This window comes from Nilaparvata lugens, chromosome X, assembly GCF_014356525.2.
Source record: "Nilaparvata lugens isolate BPH chromosome X, ASM1435652v1, whole genome shotgun sequence".
NCBI lineage: Eukaryota > Metazoa > Arthropoda > Insecta > Hemiptera > Delphacidae > Nilaparvata > Nilaparvata lugens.
In genome coordinates, this window is record NC_052518.1 from 103,614,583 (window position 1) to 103,634,305 (window position 19,723).

Below are 19,723 nucleotides of genomic sequence, written 5' to 3' on the forward strand. Positions count from 1 at the left end.
TGTATTTTTCCAGTAGGTAAATAGTTGAATGAAAACACTGGGGTGTTGTCAAAAATATCACTAATTTATGGTAAAATAACATACATGTTTCAATACCAATAGTGTTATCTTCAGTGTGAAAATTCAAAACTTTTTGTTGAAAATGTAGGCTATGTGATTTAAAAATAAATTAGTGATATTTCTGACAATTTATTGTAAAATTGCATACATGTTAGTGCAACACCAATAGTGTCATCTTCAGTGTGAAAATTCAAAACTTTTTGATTTTTTTTTCAAAACAAAAGTTTTGAATTTTCAAAGATGACTCCATTGAAACATGTATGTAATTTTACAATAAGTTAGTGATATTTCTGAAAATATCCCAGTGTTTTGATTATGGATAGATATCACAACATCTCACCGACAACAGTATCTGAAATTCGTTTTGAAGATTTTTCTTGGGACTAGTCATGTAGGCTATTATAATAATTATATCAACAATAAAGTTCAATAACAACCTGCAAAGGAGATCCTGAGTGCAGGTGTGAATCAATTGTAATTACATGATACAAAATAAAGTCACAATAGTAATAAAGAAAAGAAAGAATACAAAACAAAAGCAAAAATATTAAATCATATCCTCAACATCCTAAAATTTAGACATACACGAATGTATCTCAAACTCTTATTCATTAGATTAATTTAAAGTAGATGTTCCTGTCAATCCATTCCTGTATAATTCTATTTAAATTCCCAGTTATATTCCTGTTAACAAAATCTAATTAATTTATAGTTCTACTAATGTTTATTGTATACATTTTTATCGAATAAAAACTTATGTGAATTGGAAATGATGAAGTTTACTTACACGAAAAATATGGAAAGTGTGTAATCCCAAAAGAGCGCACTGACAGTGAAGACGGTTTCTGATAGGAGCAATATCTCCCCTTTGCTACATACAGATGCAGAACATATTGTAGGTCACCCTCCCACTTCCCATGACTATTCTAAGCTCAGATTCTACTGACCACACCAGACAGCCGAAATCTCAACGCACTTGGCAATAATAAACGGGTTCAGATCGCTTTGCTCCCAGTCATTTCCACATTTTCCAGATTAATACACTTTATTAAAATTTTGAATATTCATATTTTCAGGGGCCTATACAATAATACAATTTGATGTAATTTATTATTAATCTCATTCTCCAAGAATAAGAATTATAGTTTGAGTAAGATTCAACTATGAATACTTGAGGACTGAAAATTTTGTAAATTGAAGAACTACAAGACTTAGGGCCGTTTGCACTGTGCCAGTTTGAACTGAATTTTATTTTAAACTGGATTAAATCCGTATCAAGTCTCGTTTGTTATAATGTGTTTCATTTTGAGTTTAAGCCACCAGATGATTAAATTCAGTTTGAGCTTTGACTGTGCAAACAGCCCTATTTCGGACTATGTTTTATCTAAATTTGGGAGAGGAATAGCAAAAAGTTACCTTATTTTTCCTCTCTTTATCATTTTGATAGCCTATTGCATGAGAAATTCAAACTAAAAATATTAGCTGGTTATTAGAATAGGACATTTCCTAAGCTAAAATAATAGCTTGTATTTCCTCATACAACAGGGCCCAGGAGATTGTTTCAAATTTTTGTATGTTTTTTTTTACATTTTACAAGGTTGATTTCACATTTTATAAAATGTTTTGACTTACAGTATTGGGAGATGTTTCACTATTTTAAATTTTTATTTAAATAATATGACGGTTCTCTTATCACTAGCATGAAAAAAAAACTCTTCATGGTATTGTCTGTGAGCCTTCATGTACGTATATCAAATAAATAAGATAGAATATAGTACTCTTTTTTGAAAATAATACATATACATTAATAGATTAAGAATACGGTACAATTCGAATTATTGTTTTTAAAAAAGGGTACTATAATTCTATTTTATGAATAAAAACCGAAACGAACGCTCTCACTCGCTCTCATTGTGAGCGCATAACGTGGGAACGTAACGCAGTTTCTTGAAGTGTCTCCCGGCAAACCAATTTATAAGACGTTGTCACGTCAAAATAAGTAGCCCTGATTTCTTAAATTTTAACAAATAAGTAAGATTAATAAATCAAGAAAAATGTCACTACCCACAGAATAGAATAGAATGATTTTTCATTTGACAGTTCATTGTAGCTGAGTGTTTGCTTTCCAAGCTACAAACTTTATGCTTTACAATATGTAAATAACTAAATAAACTTTTATTAAACACTGAAACAATATGATCATTATTTCTCTGCATAACTTTTAAAATTTGAAAACTTTGTGAATGATACTTGTAGTAAAAACCTGGAGGAACGACAAGTATTGGTGTACTTAAATTATTTGGTGTCTCTATTCATTGAAAAGTAGTGTCCTAAACAGTGAATCGTTTCTATCAAACATTTTTTCACTGATCTTTGTGGCTACGCAACAATAGTCTAACAATTAAATCATAGGTAGGCTACAAGGGGTCAAAGATTAAAAATTTTCGGCTACCAAAATTTTTATTATAAATATGAGTATTGTTATTTTCATCATTCCTTCCATAACGGTGTATTAAACAACAATCATTATAGAATTTTAATAAATATATACAGTAGTATATAAATAAAAATAGAAATCCAAGTACCCTTTTTAAAATTGTTTAGTGACATGTTGCGGCTATATGAAGTCTTGCCGAAGTCAAGAAGTCATCATTATAGCCGATACATCTTGTGACTAAATAATTTTAAAAAGGGTACTTGGATTTTTATTTATATTTATATTGAAGAGTAGCCCTAACGGAAACAAGGATAATACGGTAGTATATTTGAAAAAATTAATACAAATTCAATTTTGTAGCAATTACACTATAAATAATAATTCCGTGTTGAATTAGTGCTTTTTGGCTCACTAAGTAAGTATGGATATCTGGGCTTTAAAGAAGAATTCGGTATTCAATTTATAAAAAAAACATATAATTCATCAGTTCAAAACATTTTTCCCCAAAAGTCAATAATTTATTTAATATAACAGAGATGCCGTACATTAGTATAACTTGAAAAATATATATAAATACGCAGGTTTTTTTGAAAAATGTTTTATTCCATGCTTTGTTCATCTACCCACCTGTGGAGCAGTCAATCTCCTGATAACGGCTCATTTTGCATTTTAAATAGCCTGCTGTAATTCCTTTAGAATTTGGAATTATTAAAAATGTATATTTATAGTAATTTAGTAACTATTTAAAAGTAATAATATTCGGAATTATTAAAATATTCAGTGGGCATGAGGCCAAGCTTCTAGATTGTAAAGTCCAGAATATCATCAGATCAATTCTTTTTCAATTCCATACCTTAGTTTTACTAAAGATCAATTTGCAAAACTTCACAGCACCCAGCTGCAGCTCCGGAATGGTTTCTTGGGGGGTGGGGGGAGTCTACATTGATAGACTATTATATTACTCTCTGATGATATTATATCAACAAGTTAATGCTGCACAAAAATTGCTTTATTTATACCATAAATAAACAACTATGGTCTGCTCTTAACAGGATCCGAACTCAGCTTGGAAGATGTGCCTATAGCCCACAGTAGTGGGCTAAAAAATTCTATTCATAAAAACAGCTATTCATCTACCTATATCGCACCTGTAGATGATTTATTTTATGCTAAAGAATAACTATATACAATAACTATACAAAACTAAAACTATATACATTTATATACAAAGAATTAACTGACATAGCTGCCTTTTAATACAGTGAACTTCCAACTGTCGAGCAGTCAATTTTCTGATAACAGCTCATTTTGCATTTTAAATAGCCTGTTATAATTCCTTTAGAATTCGGTATTATTCTTAAGTCAGTAGGCACGCTGGATCCCGGGTGTCAGGCTTCCCTTTTATATACAAGTAATTAACTGACATAGCTGCCTTTTATATACAAAGAATTAACTGACATAGCTGCCTTTTAATACAGTGAACTTCCAACTGTCGAGCAGTCAATTTTCTGATAACAGCTCATTTTGCATTTTAAATAGCCTGTTATAATTCCTTTAGAATTTGGAATTATTTTCAAGTCAGTAGGCACGCTTCATCTCCTCATCATTAGAGCAGGTACTTAACAGTCTGGTACTCTGCATGGCTGGATCCCGGGTGTCTGGCTTCCCTTTTCGATTGTACTATTATGTATCAGGTACGGTTAATATTTTAATATTAATATCAATTTATTGTGAATAAGTGTATAGTATTACGGAAAAAGTAGCCTACTGGGAGTCGACAACAAGAGCGTTGAAAATGTACATAGTGTTGCTTTGTCAGATGACATGCAGCCAAGCTTCTAGCTTATATAGTTTAGAACAGTGGTCGCCAAACTTATGAGCCTGTGAGCTAGAATAGCATTTATAAATCTTCTAGTGAGCTATAAACGAATATTAGAATAAAGAAAGTATCTTTTATCGCCTATAAAGATACACTTCTAGTGTTGAAATCTACTCATCTCATAGCAAAAAGTATAACAAAAGTTGAAATGTACATTTCAATGAGAGCAGTGGAACTCTTTTTGGCGATCAAGTATTTTCTTGACGTTGTAGCCGCCATTCTGATGCAGTTGTCCAAAACATGTCCCCATATCGATTTTTTATGAATTTCATACTTGAAAAAGATTATTTACACAAGTAGGTAGAGCTGAGCATAGCTTTCAACCTCAATGCAACTTGAATAATAATTGGATATTTTTCTTTGGGGACTTGGTGCCAAATATTTCCAGTTGTAGAAAGTGATCTGAGAGACAAGATCATTTTAAAAATCCACAAATTCCATTTCAACTGAAGCCTGATCTCCACCAAAATGTTTTACAACACAAGCTGCAAAATCTTCTGCATCGATCTCTACAAAAGGAGAGTTGACGAATTGTACCATATTCGATATGCTTTTAAAATCTTGAAATCGTTGATCAAACTGTTGTCTGAAGTCTGAATTGTAACGTATTCTTGGTTATTGCTGAGGTGCTGTGAAGGATTTTTCTCGTCATTGATTTTCTTCAGACTGGAAAAGTGTTTATATTCAAACTGGACGACATTCTTTTCCCACATCTCAAGCTCCTTGGAAAACGATTTTACAGTTCAAATCATTCCACCGATGTCCTTATCTTTCCTTGAAACTGCAAATTTAAATCATTCAACTTCTCAGTTATATCTGTGAGAAATGCAAAATTTTGTAGCCATGTTTCTCAATGCATGATTGACAACACAAGCATTTCTGTGAGCTACCAAAAACCACCCCACGAGCTACCGATAGCTCGCGATCGACTGTTTGGCGACCACTGGTTTAGAATATCATCAGATTGTCGTTGATTTTCATAAAGTTCCACATCGTCATAATAAATTTGATATTAGTTTTTTTCAATGGGTAGAATCGTTTTGATAAAAATAAACGGAAATTGCTGCATTTTAATGCAGTGAACCTTGGCCTACAGTAATTTTCTAATAAAAGCAGCTATTTATCTACCCATCTCCACCTGTTGAGCATGCTTCTTCTGGTCATGCTTTATTTTATGCTAAGAATTAACTGACATTTAAATTCAGTGAACTCTAGCCTATATGATATATTATTTTTATATTTTACCCATAACAGTTACAAGCATTGGTCATATTTACTATTAGTTGAATGATGTAAACATATTTTGCTCAGAGCTGGAGCAAGCATTCGAAACTCAGCATATACGGTCACATTATTCTACCTTGTTTTTGGTAATAATGTTTCTACTATCTTGTTGCACAAATAGTCAATGATTTTTTTAAAGTTTTAATGTAATGGAATTTTATAAACTATTCTAATACTCTTCACGGCTTTCGTCGGATGATCAGTTGGATAATTGTTTTATGTAATGATGAGGCCAGGTACAAATTTCTCCATAAAGGCTGTTTCCGGGACACTCAGTCTGGCCAACATCTCTATGCCCATAGAGTACGTAATCCTTATCTATAAAATTTTTCTCAATTCCACAGACTACCAACTGTTTTGCTAGGTCCAACATCTCGGTTGATGGTAATACTTCTGAAATGTAAAAGATTGCAAATGTTATTAGATTTATTTTATCTCCATCTCCTCAAACATAAAAGTTCTAATTATTTTGTTAATGAATAAGCTTTGATTTGATTTAATAAAAGGTTCCTCAATGGATTGTTTAATTTTTAGAACTTATTAGTGTAATATCGATGGATCCATGGCAAAATATTTTTCTTTCATGGATCCATAGAGTTGATGTAGGCTAGAATCTTATTTGTTTGGGCCAACAAAAAATGATCAACCAATATTTATTGAAATATTGTTACAGTAATTTCTGGGATATTCCCTAAAATTTAATGTATTGTGCACATCTTTTGGAATATCATAAATAATATATCTTGAATAATAAACTTGAAACCAGTTGCATTGAACACCAAATCATATTTTACATAAGATTTGGTCATTTTATAACATATTGAGATATTACAGTAATTTCTGGGATATTCCATGAAATGAACTGGATTGTGCACATTTTTTTGAAATATCAATAACATTGAAGATATGAACTTGAAACTGGTTGAATTAATCTCCAAATAAAACTTGACATCAGCACCGTCAGTGTCATGTAAACACTTTGAAAGCTCCTGCCCGTTATTGAAAAAAATCTTGTGTATTTCAATAGAATTGTGGTCCAGAAAAGTCGCCCCCTCAGAAAATGTATATATAATAAGCTGAATTTTTTTACATATGATTTGACAATCTTATTAGCACATAATTATTATGATCAGGTGAAATTGACAGATTAATATGTTGTCCGACTAATTAATAGTTTTACAAGACATTGAATTAATATATCTCTGTAATGATGAATCAAATTCCATCATACTACATTCATGCTGTGCAGTTCTATTATCATAGGTAGGCTATTATAATATTATTAATGCAGCACAGCTCTATCACAATATATTTTCACTTATCAATTGGATATTCTTAGCAGGAATTTTTTTTCTCCATATTGTTTTTCCATCATAAGAACGAAAAATAAATATTGTATTTCCACTCTTATGTATGTGGTAAGCATATGAAAAAGTATTCCAGTACCGTATATAGTTTTTAGTTACTCTCATAAGATAATAATGAGAAATAGAATATAATGGGATTTCACAGAGAAACAAATAAAATACAACAATGTTGGATACTGTAGTACTTATTTATTATAATTTCTATTTATAATTATAATTTCTATTATAATTATATAATTATTTATTATTATTTATTACCTTTTCCCAACTATTTTCCATTCATCAATATTATAAAACTTGGCACATAATAAAACTAAGTGTAGAATTCACTGCCATATTTATTATTATGCAATACATTTGAGTATTAGCTCAAAAACTATTAAAAGTACAAACAATAATACGGTAATTATTGATGAAATAAAGTGTAGAAAACTGACAACATCTATGTGTTTTTATTTCATCATGGAACGTTTCTACAACATCGACCACAACTCAGTTGAAGTGACGGTAATTATTGAAATGGCCACTTGAGTTTTGGCCAGAAACATATATTTCAGTGAGTTATTCTATCTATCAATCTATAACGATAGTATTATGTAATTTTATAATTTAAATTCTATAACAACTGGAGAATTCTGTTAGTTGCTCTACTTTGGAGAACATGCAATATTATCCAGAAATAGTTATCACTATTGTAGTTTTATTAAAAATCGATTCTGGTGTTATTCAACCAGATAATGTTGTCCAAACTCACATGAATAACAATAGAAACCTGTGCTGTTTTTATTCTGAAATGAGGTAACGCGTAAAATAATCTATATGTTTATATACTCGAGTGCAGCATTTATTTTATTTTTATTCTTTATTCATTTTCTCCTCTCTTAGTATTGGGGCGCTACTCCTACTGGCGGACAAGTTCTCACTTATGCCAGTAGATTTCCACCAAGCTTATGCTATTTGAAGTGTTGAATAATAATGTAATGATAATCCTCAATCCATTCAGTTTGATTGTGCATTATAACTCTTACTAGTTAGGAATGGAAGTATTAATGCTATCTTATTTAACTCTTTCCTGTATAGGGCGACTTGTAATAAAAATAGAAATAAAAATCTCAGTGCCCTTTTTGAATTATTTAATCACCAAATAGGGTAAATAATTCAAAAAGGGTACTGAGATTTTTATTTTTATTTCTATTTGTATTAATGCTATTATTTTTCAATTTATTATTTTTTAGTAAGGATGTTATTTATTTGAATTGATTGTGGTGAATTGCAATTGTGTTTTATAGTTAAATGTTTGTACCTACTTTGTGGAAATAAATTTGAATTTCAATTTCTTCTGAAATAGTGTTCTGTACCGCAAAAAAAAGAGTTTTGTCTGACTATTATATAGGCCTTAATACAGTATTCTATCATTATGATTGTAATATGTGTTGAGAACCTTCCCAAGGTTGCACTTTTTTGACTGATCCTCTGTCTGATAATCAGATGTTTAGGATGTATATATAAATTGAATTGGATCAAATTGTGTAGGCCTATAATAGAATAAATAGAATATGAACTTACCTGTATAATCCCCGATGAAGGCTATACCAATACTGCGTGAATTGTGTTTGGTTGCATGTGCTCCAATATTATACCAGCCTCTCCCTTCATATATATTGGCATCGCCACATATCACAAAACTGAAAAATGTTGAGACTATAGGCCTAATCAACACTTATCACAATCATTCAACTCAATAAGTAAATAAATAATATATTTTCTTGAAACTAAAAAAAATAATGGATTTAGATAGTGAATCTAAAATATTTTCCAACCATTATTGATATTTCCATTAGTATTAGCTGAGCCCGTGAAAAAAATTCCTCAGAAAGCTGGAAGAACGCTCAGGAAACGCAAAAAACTGTATCTACAATCATAATCATAATATAATTATGGACATTGAAGGAAAACTAGGCTGAGCCTGTACTATTTCCCTTCAAAAATTTTGATAAAAGTCAATGTTGTCCACAGGTTATGATATCACAGACTGCTTCTATCTATGACGGCTGTAGTCTATTTCGGTTGTATTTCTGGAGTAGACTACAGTATTCTCAAAACAATTTCCTCCATGTTATTAGCTCAAACTATGCTGCAAATAATTATAAACTAGCTAAGTTAACTAGCTTTTGAAAGAACTGAGATGAAGTATTCAATAAACAAAATAACTTAATTGTAATTATTCTTGAAAATGTTCATAAAACGCTCTCTCAGGTCCGTAGCTAACCTAACTTTGAACGTTTTTGGACTATTCGTTATTGAAGAAACTGAGAAACAAATCAACTAATGAGAAATAAGATGATGGAAATCCTTCCATCACAATCATCTGTATTCAGTCCTATATTCTCCACTTAAGTTTTTTCCAGGGCCATACTTGAAAAATTAGGAAACACTCAAAACCGTCAACCTTAGGCGTATCTTGGGAGAGATCTTGGCATGCTGAATTTAGTTAAAAAAATTTGTTGATATCCGCCATGAAATTAGAAATTAAATCCGCCGTTATGAATAAATTAAAGAGAGTTGACATCATTGAATCATTCCCATTGCTGGAGCTGCATCAAAATTAGACCAGTTTATTTTTGAAAAGTTTGTCAATATAGAGACTTACATTTGTAACAATTCCCCGCTCTCATAGGATATTAATTATTAGAATAGCGGAGTCATCACTCAGGCCACCAAATTGGACTTTTGAACTGGTGAGCTGAGAGAGTGATGACCGCGTAGAGGCGAAATTAGAGGGAGAACGTTCCGAGACGCGCTAGAGGAAGGTTGTGCTTGAGATAGTGAGATGTAGTTTTTAGTAATGTGATTGAGGAGTGGATATGTTTAGAGAGAGAGAGTATAGATGTTTGTTATGGGATTTTTTTCAATAGAGTGAGATTGTTTTGGTGAATTTGCGTATTTATTTAATAATATTATCCTATAAAAGTAGCAGGCCCAGGACCCAAAAAACCTGGTGGTGGCAGCTCTACTGGAGAGCACTGTCATGCTCGCCACGCACGCCACACATTAGAGCTCAATTCCATTTTAGCTGTTTGAAGTTATGTTATATGAATTAATGTTTTGGCTAAATGTAAAATCAACATTTTGCGCCTCTCAAAACCCAGCGCCCGGTACAATTGCACCCCCCTAGATCCGACGCTGGTCCCTGATACTCCCGATGGATGGGTGATCACTTAAGGAGCCGCAAAATAAGACTCAGCAGAGTTGAAAAGTATCATCTCGCTATCCCGGTGGTTCAGAATCCACCGAAAGCTGTAGGTCCACTCATCCCATCACCCATGCACAAGTCTGGAGTTTATGTGGACATCACCCTCAGCAAGTAAATGAAAATTGTTCAGACTGCATCTTAAAATTAAAATTTATCTCTGTAATTTATTGGGCCTACTCACTTGTAACCGATATCGTCCCATCCTTTAGTAACCTGATGATAGTGTTGGATACTTTTCATATCTGCAATACATTCCTGTGTAGTGTTGGCCGCTTTTGGAATATATGTATGGTGAATTATGACTTCAGGAACGGGAAGATCCAATTTGTGCTGTTGTTTAGGGGGATTGGCTCCCCAGAATCCACGAGATAGGACAATAGGGCAGATTTCTGAAAAAAACAATGAGATATTAGCATTGATAAAACTATATTAATGAAGAAATGGAGGTCTATGATTTTTCATATTTGTATTGCATAAGTTATTATTAGTTTTTCTCCTTACTAGTTTCAATTTTCTCCTCAATCCTCTTTATATTAGTAAGGTTATGTTAGTCTTGTAGGTATTATAAATACTGTACAGAATTTATTTTATTCAACCTTCCTTAAATTTTCTGTCAAACTTTCAAGTTTTACTACACTACTTATTTTATCAATGTTCTTGTCCAAGGAGAACACTTGATACCGGTAATACTTACTTACTTTACTTTCATTGGCGCTACAGTCCGATGTGGACCTTGGCCTCCTTCACAATTCGCCTCCAATCGTCTCTCCTCTCCGCCACATTCTCCCATCCTCTGATGCCCAAAACACGCAAATCGGCACTCACATCCTCCAGCCATCTCCTCCTGGGCCTTCTACGCGTACCAATCATTTTACTTTTCAACAACTTATGCGGTAGTCTGCAGTGCTCCATTCTCTGGACATGCCCCAACCATCTCAACCGTTGCGCCTTTATAACTCGTACAATATCTTCTGGTCCCATGGAATTGGCAATCTCTTCATTATTTCTGATACGCCACCCATATTCTGTCCTGACTGGTCCCATGATACGCCTAACAATTTTTCTCTCAAAAACACGCAATGCTTGCTCTTCTCTACTAGTCAGCGTCCACGTCTCAGCACCATAGGTGGCCACTGGTCTGATCAGTGTTTTGTAGAGCCGCAGCTTAGACATGCGTGATAAGAGCTTTGACTTCATTAGTTTCATGTGGACAAAGTACGCCTTGTTTGCAGCTAAAATCCTGCTTTCCACGTCCGCTCGTACCTTGTTCTCACTATTGAGAAGCGAACCCAAGTACTTGAACTGCCTCACATTTTGAAGCCAAACTCCTCCCCCACATTCCAGATCACCAACATGTCTTCTTCTCTCGTTTGCTGACATCATAAGATATTTAGATTTTTCTATATTAGTCTCAAGACCCAACTTCTTACCTTCATTTTTTAGAGTTTGAAGCATGTCAACCACACCAGCTTTGCTTCTTGATATAAGCACCACATCATCTGCGTACGCATATGCTTGCTTGGACTTAGTTACAATACTGCCGCTTGTCTGCAATGCTTTAAGAATAACATCAAGTGCCAGGTTAAAGATAACTGCCGAGAGTGCATCACCCTGCCTTACGCCTCTATTCACTCTAAATTCTTTACTTAACTTGTTATCTATTCTGACACAAACTCTTGCACCTTCCATTGTGAGTAAGGCCATTTTTACCAACTTTTGATACCGGTACCTAATAATAAAATTTATTATTAGATTTAATAATAAATATATTATTAATATTATTTAATAATAAATATATTATTAATATTATTTAATAATAAATAATATAAAGATTCAATCTATTGTGATCACATGGGAACAAAAATGCCCTCACTTCTCACTAAAACAGAGTTAGGTTAAGTAAGTTGACTATTAAGACTAATAAAATAAATTTTATTTTACAGTCCCAATGCGACATAATATTAGAGCCAACAATAAGTGTGATATCCCTACATATGTGGTTACCTGGCAAGATAATATTGATCTTGATTAAATATACTAATTGAGTTATTCTTATTCTCCATTCAAAGTGTAAACATTAAAAAGTATTTTCTATTCAATATGGCTTATTCCATTTTCATATTATTATTCAATTGTAATAATAAGATAACCTATTACCTCAAAATGTGAATAAATAAAGTATTTATGAATATAGATGTATGTTAATTCATACTATTATTAACTACTTGAAAATCAGGGGTATGTCAACCGTTGTATCCATGTATTAATAGTGGATGATGGATGGGTGCAGGGCGAGTGAGGTGAGGTCCACGTTTGTCACGTCATCCACTTCAAAGTTAAAATGGCGGTGGAGAAAGATAGGAAAACAACGTTGCCGATCTGCCGGTCTTGTCAATGCCTTCTATAGACGGTAGCCGATACAGGTTTATTGATGTAATATTAACTGTTCATTCTTGTTTAAAATAATCAATTATATTTTATTAGGAAAGTAATTATATTTTTCAATAATTTAATAATGAATTTTCATAATTAAGATGAAATATTCTGTTATTTTATTATTAATTCTGCATTGTTAAAAGACGATCTGGCAACAGAGCAAAGCAAGAAAGAAATATAGTGAGGTCCACATTATAATGGCAGTGTGTGATTTGCAATGGTGTTGCTATCTTTGTCTATTATTCAACAAAGTGGATAGCGCTATCTCTTTATCGCTTTGCTATGTTGCCAGATCGTCTTTTAAAAATGGAGAATTTATTATAATTAACAAAATATTCCAATGCAGAATTAATAATTAATAAACAAATTTTTCCATCTTAATTATGAAAATTCGTTATTAATTTATTGAAAGATACAATCTATTGCTTGATAAAATATAATTGATTATTTTAAACAAGAATGAACAGTTAATATTACATCAATAAACCTGTATCAGCTACCGTCTATAGAAGGCATTGACAAGACCGGCAGATCGGCAACGTTGTTTTCCTATCTTTCTCCACTGCCATTATAACGTGGACCTCAATATATTCGCTTTGCTTAATGATAGACAAGGATAGCAATACCATTGCTTATCAAACACTGTCATTTTGACGTTGACCTCACTATAGTTCAGGAAATATAATTAGGCCTATATAGTGAGGTCCACATTATAATGACAGTATTTAATCAACTTTGTTTTTGCTATCCTTGTCACCTTGTCTATAATTCGACAAAGCCGGTGGTACTATCCTTTTCTAGGTCCACAACGATACCAATAATTATGTTTTTGACAATGTAGAAATATAATTAATTAATGCAGAGAATCGGCATCGCTATTCTTCTATCTTTATCCTCTGCCATTATAACGTGGACCTCACTATATCAGCTTGTATTTTTAATCTGCGGTCAAACACAGAGAACAGGATCCTTCAAACACAGAGAACAATCCTTCTCTGTGGGTCAAACTTGAGCCCAATATCAAAGAAGTTGAAAATTATTTACACTCTAATCGAGCAATCTGCAATTATAAAATTTGTGGGTCATCTCCAAGGTAACCTGCCATTCAAACATACAATCCCAGCAGGCATTTCGTTACTTTCGGTTTTTGTTTATAAAGTTTGACTTCATTGTTCAATGTTCATAGTTTATGGTAAATGATTATATTTTTCATTCATTGATTTGTGTTTTCTTTGTCTAATATTGAAGAAATATTGTTCCTGATCCGATTCTGATTCAGGTAGGATTGATTGCTATTGATTATCATATATGATAGGAACATTTTGTATTTGTTTTTTCAGAATGTTGGGTTATATTATTGCAAACTGGTTCAGCCGAGTTGTCCAGTTGTCTTTCTAGTTATTTGGCTAAAGTTTAATCTTTGAGCAACTGTTGTATCTCAGTTGTAATTGAAGATGTTGACTCATTCTGTTGATGGAGAAGGAATAAGTAATGCGCGCTAACCGGTTTCGATACAATTAATTCAGTTTTAATATTAAAAAAGTTGTTTGAAAACTAACCTCAAGTAACGGTGACTTTCAATGATATCAATATTCCAATATTTAACTTCTGAATGCTATTTGTTTAAGCATCGAATCTTCATAATTCATGAAATGAGTTAAACAATTTAAACATTGAAGAATATATTTCCTTGAACAGCTACGGTATCCTCTATAGAATGCAGTGGCAAGGCAGAGAATCGGCAACGCTGTTTTCCTATCTTCCCTCACTGTCATGAGGTGGACCTCACCATAGGAAAACGACTATACCCAGTCCTGTATGTTGAATATATAATGAATATCACAACGTAAAATAGCGTTTTTCTTGCAGCTAGGAAATTCCGCCTTTAACTGATTAATGGATTTCGCAACTTTTATTATTTACGGCTGTTTTAAAATCTTGAAACGAAAAATTATATACCAAAATTTCAAGTATTGAATTGTTGCGGTTATTATTTAAACATTTTTCCAACATAGTGAGGTCCACGCTATAATGACAGTGGATAAAGATAGAAGAACAGCGTTGCCGTTTGTCTGCCTTGATTAATTACATTTCTACATTGTTAAAAACTGGCTTGGCAACGTTGTGGAGCTAGAAAAGGATAGTGCTATGCTATCTGTTTTGTTGATCAAATACTGTCATTATAACGTGGACCGCACTATAGCAATACCATTGGCAATCAAACACTGCCATTATAACGTGGAGCCCACTATCAAATCATGAAAGGTTTTTCAAAATTTAGAACAAGCAGCTTTGTTCTGAAAACCGTGTGAGAAAAATATTGTCATGGAATAGAAAATAGTGTAGGTTTGCCACTCCATATTTTTTTAAAGTTTACTCTGTTCATAGTCTTCGAGAATCTTGGTTAATTAATGCTATGAAATCTTAATTAATAGCGTATCAATAGTCAACAAAATTTATATTACATTTTTGTAATTGATAATTGATCATGTTACATTGGTTTACTAAGTTATTACTTCTCCAGTAGGCTAGTGTTTGAAAACGAAAGCCGTCTGAGAAATATTATCAATGCAAAGGAAGTAATATTTATGTGAGTGTACCAATTTTTGGTAAATTTATACTGTGAAATCTCAATAGCTTATTGATAGTCATCAAAATTGATACTTCATTAATTAATCATTTATTATGTGAAATTGGTTCACTGTCTTATTCCATCTCCCACTAGTGTTTGAGATATAGATATTATGCTCTTCTAAAAATTGATTATTTATCATGTGGAATTGGTTTACTGTGTTTAAAAATTGATGTTACATTTTTTTAATAATTGATAATAATCTATCTTGTTTCATTAGATCACTATCTTATCTCTCCTCCCACTAGTGTCTAAAAATTGATATTATATTCTCCTAATAAGTGATGGTTTATCATGTGAAATTGGTTCTCTGTGTTTCAAAATGTATATTACATTATTTTAATACAGTCGAACCTCTCTATAACGAACCTCCACTTAACGAAATCCTCTACACAAAGAATTTTTACCTTGTCCATTGACATTTTAGAGTTTTGGCTGCTTATTTGCCTCTATTTAACGAATTTCAGACCTCTCAACAACAAAGTTTTCTCTTCACTTCAACATACAAAATGTAGTGTGTATAGGAAGAAGACGGTCATTTTCAAGAAATTGTTTATTTTCAGCAGAAAGATCAATAGACTGAAAATAATGGCAATTCAGGTAGGAAGAAGTTAGGGTGGTAGACAGTCAATAGAGGTTGAAACACTTGTCGGAAATTGAATGCAAGTTACTGGAAATAGAATTTCAAGGACTTGTCATTCGTAGACCAGGCAGGTGAACGACTACACTTTCCCATTTTTACTTTTGTCACACATTTCAATTCTTAGAACTGACTATGATGATGATGGCTGTGATGAACCGGAGGAAAAGAATCTATCAGATCAAGAATTTCTATAGAAGCTTTCAAAAATATCAGGCAAGGATTAAAACTGTAAAATAGTGTACCAGACAACCTGTTCGACTGTTTGAATAGATGTGAGTCGTTTATTGATGTTTTATTCAAATGCAAAATTCAACTGAAAATTACTCACTTTTCAATTTAACCATTAAAAATAGGAAAATTGAGTTATTATAGTATTTATATTGAAGTTATTGACAAAATAACAGTATGTTGTGTTCAATCTTATAGTAGTGTAATAAGTATAGTGAAATAAATTTGATGAATGAAGTTGAAAAATATTGCTACTGTACTGAGTATGTACATTGATTAAACACCACTAATAGTACAAATCAAGCTTTCTGGGAATAAATTGGTGAGTTTACTTACTTATTACATTCTATAAATATTCAAAAAAACATGTTTTTTATTTCAAAACAGCCTGAATTTTCAAATTTCTGTTTTAATATAGAGGTATCCTACATACATTCGCGATGATATGTTTTATTTAACATATTCATTTATTTAACGCCGTGATATGATATTACAAGTTCCGTAAGATCGTGGCAGTTTTCTTGACAGAAAACCTCTCAATAACGAATACCTCTCTGCAGCGAATTTTTTCTCGGGATAATCGACTTCGTTATACAGAGGTTCGACTGTAATTGATAATTTATCTTGTTACATTAGTTCACTTCTTATTCTTTCTCCAACTTGTATTTAAAAATTTATATATTTTCTTCTAATAATTGATGATTTATCATGTGGAGAATTGGTTCACTGTGTTTCAAAATTGATATAAAATTATTTTAATAATTGATCATTTATCTTGTTACATTAGTTCGCTGTCTTATTTCTTCTCCCACTAGTGTTTGATAATTATTTGTGTTCTGATGACATTCTTGACTCTGTCTTTTAGTTGGTTACTTGTAATATATGCAATTGTTTCTTACTCAATAATTACTCACCTGCAGTGATTATTTTAGCACCAATTTGCTCTGATCCCGATAAATTGGCTGCTTGAAGTACAAAACAGGCTAATAGTGCGCGCGTTATCATTTCTGATACAAGTTCAGTCTGTCCACAGCTTGTCACCATCCAATACTATCTAATGTCTTACTCCAGATACGGACTGAACATTCTTTTGCGCATGCTCTGTGGACGAGAACAATAATTTCTCACCAATTTGGTAGTGTTACATCCTTGTCAAATTTCTACTCCAACTCGGCTATTGTTAGCAATTGATTGTAGAACTCCATACGACATTGATTAATTGTTATGTAACTTACAAAGAAACGCACTTGAAAATACGAGCAAATACTTCTAACTGCTTGATTAATTAATTCGTATGTAAATTTAATTTACGGAAAAACTTACCACCATTTGAGCTTTTTTCCTTCTGTCAAAAAGTCAAAAGAGACTTCTACGCTCGATTCAATCACCAGTTCTCTTTGAAATATGTAGTGCAGGGTTGCAAAAATCTTTATTTTTATCAGAATCAATATATATTCAGTTATTTCCCAATTAGAGACTTGGTTAAGAAATTATGAGAATTATTGCATTTCAGTCCAATAGTTCTTTGAAATTTTAAACAGGAATTATTTGGAGAATTTAACAAACATCCATTTCTAACCCTATCAAGTACAAATTTGCTTGAGAAATGTAGAAAAATGCTTTGAAAACTCAACGAAAAACTATTGGGGAACAAACATTTATATCTAACCCTATCAAGTACAAATTTGCTTGAGAAATGTAGAAAAATGCTTTGAAAACTCAACGAAAAACTATTGGGGAACTTAACAAACATTTATATCTAACCTTATCAAGTACAAATTTGCTTCAGAAATGTAGAAAAACGCTTTGAAAACTCAACGAAAAACTTGAGTCAAAATACCCTCTAAAAATGCTGGGGAACGCTTGGAAAACGTTGTAAAAACGTCTATATTGGGCGTATCTTTGGCGTAATTCTGAAGTCCTGTCAAGACAAAATTTCTAGACCCTAGATGAACTTCTGTACCAAATCTGAACATGATTAAAAACTATCTTGAATAAACCAAGGTCATACCCAACAAATCTTATTTTCCTGGATGGATTTTGATACTTTTACTGTGAGACAACTATATGCCAAAGTCTTAATAAAATACTTAGTGAAAAATAAAAATATTTTCCCAAAGCTGATCACGAACACTTATCATTTCAGACCGGGTGTAACAGAGGAATTTCGAGTTTATCCTACTAAACTTTCATTGATCAGAAGACAGCTAATTTACACAAGCAGTAAATTGATCAATGAAATACCTTTTGACTTAGATTTCAAAATTAGTAAAAAGAGCGTCAATGAGTGGATTAAGAGGGAATATTTCTTTACCTTAAGTATAGCAATTCAATTTTAATTCTTTTATTTTCATTTTATAGTCTTTTCTCTGCACAATATTTGTTTGATTTTTTATGATTCTGCTGTTTTTAAAGTTTCTATTGTAATTATTAGTTGAATTTAACCTTAACTTAACTGCATTATTTCGAAATACTATGTTTTTCTTTTACTGTTATGCAACTCTCACCAGCGGGCAAAGATTTTCTTTTTACAATAAATGAATTAATCACTACTGTGACAACGTGATCTCTCGGCAGTTCCGCCATCTTCTTGGTTGTCTTTTTGCTGGTAATGCCTAGATTTTATATTTTATTTTTATTTTATTCAAGTATATGTATTAGTAATTAAGTTTATTTAATTATATTTTTAATGGTATGTCATATTATAAAGAGTTTGTAGTATGTTTTGAATATTCTAATTGGCAATAAATGAAATTGAATTGATGATCTGTAAATTAGTTCTTGAGAAAGCAGGAAAACGCTCAAAAACTGCCGAGCCGATCTTGTGCGGAACTTAGGCGTCTTGACTTCTAATAAAACAGTTTTATACCTCAGCTGAGCCTGTGTACCAAATTTGATCTTATCTTGAAAAAAATGGTAATATTTTAGGTACTTGTATGTAATTACAGTAATCACAAACATTACATTCCAATAGATCCATTTATCATAAAATACATTATATAAAATGAAAGTCAATATAGCCTACCAGTGTACTGTGTATTTCTAGTACAGTAGTTGTAAAGGTTTTCTTTTTCAACTATGAATATCAGAAGGTATTTTCATTTGTTCTAAATCCAACTGAATGTGCTTTCATTGAGAAACTATTTTGAAGTAAGTTTTGTGACTAACATCCTAAATTATTTGAGAACAAAGTCCTCGATATTGATTTGGATTTGAATTCAACCATCAATAATAATCATATCGAGTGACCTGACTGGCTCAGGTCTGGTGTCAGAGTTTTCAGGTCGCAACTGATCAATTTCAGGGGCTCTGACATGACCTTACCGACTGCTCTTTAGGCAGCTTGGACCGACGACTTAACGTGTCCATCCGAAACACGGGAGTGGTCCGAGAGAAATATCTGGCCCTGGCTGGAATTTGATTGAAATTGAATTTGAAATTCTGTATTCTCCAAAAAAGATTAACAATACAATTATATTTGCATGTAAAAATAAAAATACATTC

At 32.3% G+C, this 19,723-nt stretch overlaps 1 protein-coding gene across 1 annotated transcript; it reads right to left on the bottom strand.

Moving 5' to 3' along the window:
- Window positions 1-3,120: 3,120 nt before the first annotated feature.
- On the bottom strand, window positions 3,121-17,379 carry LOC111049570 (peptidoglycan-recognition protein LB). The gene is made up of 4 exons (XM_022335679.2): window positions 17,134-17,379; window positions 10,462-10,669; window positions 8,594-8,712; window positions 3,121-6,053 (listed from the first exon to the last, which is right to left on the bottom strand). The coding sequence occupies exons 1-4, from the start codon at window positions 17,261-17,263 to the stop codon at window positions 5,860-5,862; spliced, it is 651 nt and encodes a 216-aa protein (XP_022191371.2). The 5' UTR covers window positions 17,264-17,379; the 3' UTR covers window positions 3,121-5,859.
- Between the last annotated feature and the right edge of the window lie 2,344 nt (window positions 17,380-19,723).